The sequence below is a fragment of the Talpa occidentalis genome, unplaced genomic scaffold (genome assembly GCF_014898055.3).
Source record: "Talpa occidentalis isolate TD23 unplaced genomic scaffold, MPIMG_talOcc4v2.1 talOcc4.2, whole genome shotgun sequence".
NCBI lineage: Eukaryota > Metazoa > Chordata > Mammalia > Eulipotyphla > Talpidae > Talpa > Talpa occidentalis.
Window position 1 is genome coordinate 18259968 of NW_023602073.1, and position 6914 is coordinate 18266881.

The 6914-nt window shown below is 43.2% G+C and overlaps 1 protein-coding gene across 14 annotated transcripts in view; it reads left to right on the forward strand.

The window, feature by feature from the left end:
* LOC119251869 (zinc finger protein 420-like) overlaps positions 1-6914 on the forward strand; it is a 189279-nt gene that overhangs the window by 174977 nt on the left and 7388 nt on the right. For 12 of the 14 annotated variants that reach the window (XM_054697989.1, XM_054697985.1, XM_054697995.1 and 9 more), the window contains 2 exons: positions 4991-5117; positions 5319-5411. In XM_054697989.1, the coding sequence (XP_054553964.1) occupies positions 4994-5117; positions 5319-5411 (217 nt within the window). In that variant the 5' untranslated portion in view covers positions 4991-4993. Of the gene's footprint in view, positions 1-4451; positions 4695-4990; positions 5118-5318; positions 5672-6914 lie in introns of those variants that run through there. The other 2 variants (XM_054697996.1, XM_054697997.1) reach the window with 2 other exon arrangements.

Genomic DNA, 6914 nt, shown 5'->3' on the forward strand with positions numbered 1-6914 from the left:
GAAGCTATTGGCAGCCACTGCAGCATGAGTTTAATCCCCAGCTACCCCACATGGCGCAGCAGACCTCTCCTTTCTTGCCCACTGCTCCCCTCAGTAGTGTATTTCAGTAAATCTGCTGTTCTGCTCCCTACTCATCTCTGGTGTATCCTCTCACCCCTACATCTATACCCCAGCTCTTGGATACATAAGTAAATAAATCTTTTTTTTAAAAAGTGACAACTTAATCTTTCGGGTTTTGTGCAGTTGCCACAACAATAGTTGTCCCAGACAACTATTGGAAGCTCTTTCATGCAGGTATCAGTCTTGGAATATGTGACGGTCGAATTCATTGGGGGACCTTAAATAATTCCTATGCATTTCTCTCAGGTTGTCTGTGTACTCTCCCAGGGTGCCCAGTAGACTGTTCAAAGTCACATTTTCTGGCAGTTGTTTCCACTGGTCCTTTACATTTCACCTTGCTGTAGTGTGGCTACATTTCTAAAGAAGCTCAGCAATACCCTAAATTGTTCTCAAGTTCAGTGACACTTCTGTGGCCTTTGCCTTACACAAATTTCCTGACGTATTGGACAATACTATTTATGAACTTGGGAAATTTTCTTTTTTTTTTTTAAAGTTGTTTAAAACCATCATATATTTCATTGCTTGCTTCTTTACTTTTACTTATTTTGGCCTACTCAATCTGTCTTGACATTGTAGCACACATAGCCTTCTACTGAAATAGTCAGTTTTCTTCTGCATTCCTGATGGAGGTTTTTGCCCTACCCTTTTCTCCCCGCCTACCAAACCACAGGAATCCTTGATGTAATATTCCAATTTCTTGGTTTCTAAATGTATTTTTTTTGAGGATTAGATTTACTTAGAATAGCCTTTCTTAATCAATGAGTATAAGGAAGTAATTCTGTAAATTTCTGTAATTTTTACATACTTGAGATGAGGTGTGGATCCACTCCCAGATCTTCAAATGCCACCTTAGTTACATAATGTATTATGTTTATTAGTTTATAGCTGCAAAAGTTCTAATGCATGTATTGACACCTAGTGTCCTCGTTATTGACCCTTTTGAATGGATCAAAGTATCTGCTAGGATGGTCCTCTCTACCTTTGCTCTTATTTCAAGTTGAGCCAGAAATCAGGCAGCGTGGAGAGGCTAAGCTGTGGTAACCAATGACCCTGACCTCCAAGGGTCTTCTACAGCAAAGGCCTGCTTCAGCTCTTTTTGTGACCTCTATGATGGAATAGTTTTTACTGGGATGGTCCTGGAGGGAACAAAGTATCAGCTCTTCAAGGTGCTCAGAATAATGGGAATCTGACCTTTCTTCAAAGTCCATATACACACACCAGTACATATGTATACACGTGTGTATGTGTATGCATGTCCAGTCACACCCCCTGTATTTGTAGATGGGTCTTTTAGGAGATAGTCCGGTTTTCATTAAGATGAGGTTGGCAGCACTTGTGACCCTGTAAAAGGAGGAGGGCTGTCTGACTGCCCACCACACCTGCTCTCAGCTAGATGCTCCCACGTGCAGGCTAAGCATGGAGCCTGTCGTAGCAGCCAGACATGACTGGAACGTGGACTTCCCACCCTAATGGTGACCAAGGGTTTGATTTCATTAAACAGTCTTTATTTTTTTTTTAAGATTTATTTATTCATTTATACAAGCACTGGGTACAGTCAGAAGCTTGGGAGGGTGAGAGGATTCACCAGAGCCAGAGTGGGGAACAGAACAGGCAGACTGATGAAATACACTGCTGAGGGGAGCAGTGGGTAGGGCAGGAGAGGTCTGCGCGCCATGTGGGACCCTCGCCGGTGGCCAGGAATCAGAACCAGCGCTCAACCGCTGCGCCACCAGGGGAGGCCCTAAACAGTCTATTTATAGCACCATGAGCCCCTGACGCTGAGAGTTAGTGAGTTTTTTGTGTCCAGAAATGAGCCATCTACCTTCTTAGTATTCTATTTTTTGTTAAAGATTTATCTATTTATGCATACTAGAACTGGGATACAGGCAGGAGGTGTGGGGGTGAGAGGATTCACCAAAGACTGAGTGGGGAACAGAACAGGCAGACTGACTGAAATACACTGCTGAGGGGAGTAGCAGGCAAGTCAGGAGAGGTCCATGTAACACCAAGTAATTTTTCCATTCTATTGTACATGCACACTAGATGATTTCATTAACATTTTCTATCCATGCTGGAATAACACTATTGAGACTGTGTTATCTTAACCCCTTGCGCCACCAGGGAGGCCCTTCTTAGTATTCTTAATTGTTTTATTTATCATATTCACATTTTAATCAATTCCCTATGAATAAGAATGCATTTTTGTTTTCATTGTGTTGTTGGCCTGGTTACTTTGGAGAATTGCTGTCATTGCAGGGCAGACTCATCTTACCAGTGATGCTGTTGTGTCTGTTCATTTGTTTAGTTCCATTTTTAACCCTCCAGGTTCCCCCCCACCCCATCAGATTCAGTCCTTGATTCTATGTATTGCTTGCTGTTTTGGGACCTTCTGTGTGTGTGAAGACTTGTATATATTATTTTTATGGTTTGCTCATTGAATTTTCCTTTTTACAGTACCTTTAATGTGATTTTCATAGGATGAATTATAGCTACTTATGACCATTTTTACTGATGTTTTCTTTTTTCTATTGTGTAGAGTTATCCTAACCCATTGTGAATAAGGGGGAACGGAGCATCTTTGTTATTCCTTGTCTCACTGTGAATGTTGATGTCACCTGTGGTTGTGTCAAGGATGTGGAATTGTGTTAAGGAAAATCTTCTGAATACTTTTTTTCATTATTACAAATGGAAGGTAATTGTGTCAGGTCCCACTCAGTATATATGTGGATTTTCATAGCATTTTTTACACAGGAATAGGAGATCATGGAAAACATTAACAGATTTCTTAAGATTGAGGTTTCCTTATACCTAGTGTCATCTTTTCCAAAAGTCTTGAATGGCTATGATCTATTTTTTCTTTCTCCCTTAGTCTCTTCCAGTTGTTTTTCCTCTTCTTTCAATACCTTTTGTATGGTCAAGCTGTGTTATTCCCTGTGATGATGAAAACTACCAGTAATATCCCAGAGATCTGCAAATTTCTATCCTCAGCTTAAAGATCCTGATCTATAAAACACATGTCCAGTTGAGTATGGACCACCAGTATCTACCAGCTGGTCATGCGGACAGCATATTAGGAAAACATTCCTTCTACCTTCAGCCACCAAGTTATTACAGGTTCTCCTCCTGTTACCCCTCTGTTTTAGAGTGATGCTCTCTTCTTTATTGGTTTCTTTTTAAGGTTTCTTTTTATTTATTTATGCATTCAAGATCTGGGGTGTAGGCCAGAAGTGCACAGAGGAGGGGGTTTCACCAGAGGGAGGATTCACCAGAGACAGAGTGGGGAGCAGAACCGGTAGATTGACTGAGATATACTGCTGAGGGGAGCAGCGAGCAAGACAGCCAAGGTCTGCTGTACTATGTGAGTCAGCTCTCTGGACTGGGATCCAACCCAGCCACACTGGTTGGTGATAGCTTCATAGTGCTGAGACTTTAACCCCTTGCCACCAGGGAGGCCCCCGTTTTGTATTCTTATGACTCTATCAGGTGAACATCTCTTATCTGTTTATTTCCCCATCATTGTTTGAACATTCTGTTTTAGGGTCTAGGTTTTGTTTACTCTGAGTTGCAGATACCAGCTTTGAGGTCACAGGAATAAAATATTGCCACAAATTTGAACGTACTTTTCATTTGTTATGAAGAGAACGATCACATAACATTCTATACTAGTGAATTCAGCTCAGATGTCCCACAGTTCACGAAAGCTGACTAACTTCAGTTCCAGAATTCTTTTTTTAAAGATTTATTTATTTATGTATAAAAGAGCTGGAGTACAGGCCAGAGTTGCTGGGGGATGAGTGGTTTCACCAGAGACAGAGTGGGGAGCAGCACAGGCAGATTGACTGAAATACACTGCTGAGGGGAGCAGTGGGCGAGGCAGGAGAGGTTTGCTGTGCCATGTGGGTTGCTCCCTGGCCAGCCGGGGATTGAGCTCGTGTTGCAGAGGCTTCAGATTGCTTCATAGTGTGGTGCTTAACCCCTTGTGCCATCAGGGAGGCCCCCAGAATATTTTTTTAAAAAATAGAGGCATGTTATTTATTTATTTATTTGTTTGTTTGTTTGTTTGTTTTGTTTATACATGCACTGGGTACAGTCAGAAGCGCGGGAGGGTGAGAGAATTCACCAGAACCAGAGCGGGGAGCAGGCAGGCAGAAGGACTGAAGCACACTGCTGAGGGGAGCATCGGGCGGCAGGAGAGGTCTGCGTGCCATGTGGGACCCTCCTCCGGTGGCCGGGGAGCAGCCGGGGATCGAACCGGCACTGCAGAGGCTGTGGGCAGCTTCGCAACCCAGCGCTCAACCGCTGCGCCACTGGGGAGGCCTACAGAATATTTTAAGGTCTACCTCATCTCACTGCTGGCACATGCTCTCTGTAGTTCAGTTACCATGGCTTTTTATTTTCTCACACAATGACACCTGCTGTTGTCTCATATTGATGATGGTGTTTTTTACATAAGAGCTAACTGTTTGAGTCTTCAGTGAAGTACAACCTGATGGTACAAACTTGGTTTTTCTTCTCTTGTATGCGTGTCTGCATTCATCATGCTTTCCACATAGCTCTTTAGCACATTATTCCAGGTATGTGATTATTATACCTGCCAACCAAGTTTAAGCTCTTCAAGGAGCAAATTATATTCATCCTTATATTTTTGGCTTCAAAGACACTTCCAAATTTATAAGGTAAGGTATAAAAGTACTTTTAGGAGCTAATGGGTTAATCTAGAGGTAAGGCTATTTCTACTGAGAATTCTCTTCACACCACAATGTAGAGTAAAAGGATGGTGCATCCTATGCACATCAGACCCTCACAAAAGGAGCGTTTACACTTGCTGCTGTCTGATGGCCCTGAAATGAGGGGAAATGTTCTCTCACAGGGGATGGTGTCATTTGAGGATGTGGCTGTGAACTTCACCTGGAAGGAGTGGTGGGACCTGAATGATGCTCAGAGGACCCTGTACCGGGATGTGATGCTGGAGACCTACAGTCACCTGGTGTCCCTAGGTGAGGAAACTCTGATGTAACGCTTGGGTGAAAGTGCTGTTTTCTACACTGATAAGTGTGCACTTGCTTATGAAAATTGGGTGCTGGTGAGGTTGAACATTGCAGGCCAAGCAGATTGTGGGTGTTCACCCTTTTTGCTCTTGTTTGTTTTATAGACTGAAGTTTAACTTGATCAAAGACCAATGCTGTTTCTCATCACAGGACATTGTGTTAATGATCCTGAGGTGAGCATCAGGTTGAAGCAGAGCGCACAGCCATGGACTGTGGAAGAACCCCCAAACCAGGACCTCTCAGGTCAGTCAGTGCTTGCCTGGCTTGGAGGCTGGAAGGAGGAGTCACCAGCAGATACTGGCCACACTGAGCTGCTTTTCTGATGTCAAACATTGGATAGTTTGTCTGCGTACATCAAAGTGATTCATTATTCAGTTCCCAAATATTGCTGTCTTGTAGATTTCCTCCTACTCTTTTAATGGCTTTCAATATTCCTAAATTTAACCAATATGCAGTCCGTGAAACTGCAGGAAATTATTCTGTATCAGTCACATTTTCTGTGTCTCTCTGTTGATTTATTTTCACAGATTCTTTTCTTTTGACACTGTTCAGTCATTAGTTTATTCTTTTTTTTTTTTTTTTTAAGATTCATTTATTTAGGGCCTCGGTGGCACAGCGGGGTGAGCACAGCACCGGGAAGCTGTCTGCAGCCTCTGCAGCATGGGTTTGACTCCCGGCCAGCCAGGGAGATTCCCATATGGTGCGGCAGACCTCCCTTATTGTGCCTGCTGTTCCCCTCAGCAGTGTATTTCGGTCATCTGCCTGTTCTGCTCCCCGCTCTGTCTCTGGTGAATCCTCTCACCCTCCCGCATGACTGGCCTGTAACTGAGCTCTTGTTTAAAAATAAATAAATCTTTTTTTTTTAAAGATTTATTTATTTATGCATACAAGAACTGGGGTACAGGCCAGAAGTGTGGGGGAGGTGAGAGGATTCACCAGAGACAGAGTGGGAAACAGAACAGGCGGATTGAATGAAATACACTGTTGAGGGGAGCAGCGGGCAAGTCGGGAGAGGTCTGCTGCGCCATGTTGGTGTCTCCCTGGCCAAGGATTGAACTCGTGATGCAGTGGCTGTGGACAGCTTCATTGGTTGTGTCTCAACCCCTTGTACCACCAGGGAGGCTCCATTTGTTTATTCTTTCAGCATGTTCATAGGCTGTTTTAGCCAGTGGTCAATTTTCTATGAGAGGGGATAGCAACAGTAATCATTGAAATGGCCTTTGCTTTATTGAACTTATATTCTGTGAGAGAGGAAAATATAACAAGTACATACCTTAAATACAGAGATGTTTAACTGAGATGAGAGAGGAAGAAGTGCAGGATGATATTGTGGAGTGTGTGCTCGGAAGGCATTGTTATGGAGATGAAGTGTTCTTTGTAGAGCTTAGGTGAGATGCATGGTTTGCACTGACATGTTGTGTCTATAGTTCTCTCTGCAGTCTGGGCTAGAGGTTGTGTATTGCTCTGGGAGATGTAATTTACCAAGAGGCTGACTCAAAACTGATAGAGTGGTGTTGACTGCAGAGTTATCTAGAACATGAATAATGTTTCATGTTCACGCCTTGTGACCTCCCCACATGAGAAGTTGTGAGGCTGAAGAGGACCCAACAGATTTTTCATTTGGGAAGCCATGTTTTTTGACATGGGTTTTGGAAACCTTTGCTTATGTTCGCTAAAGTCTTAAAACCAACAGTTCCATGTTGGGTGCTCCTATCTTGGGAGAGGAGTAGGAATTGTGTGATTATA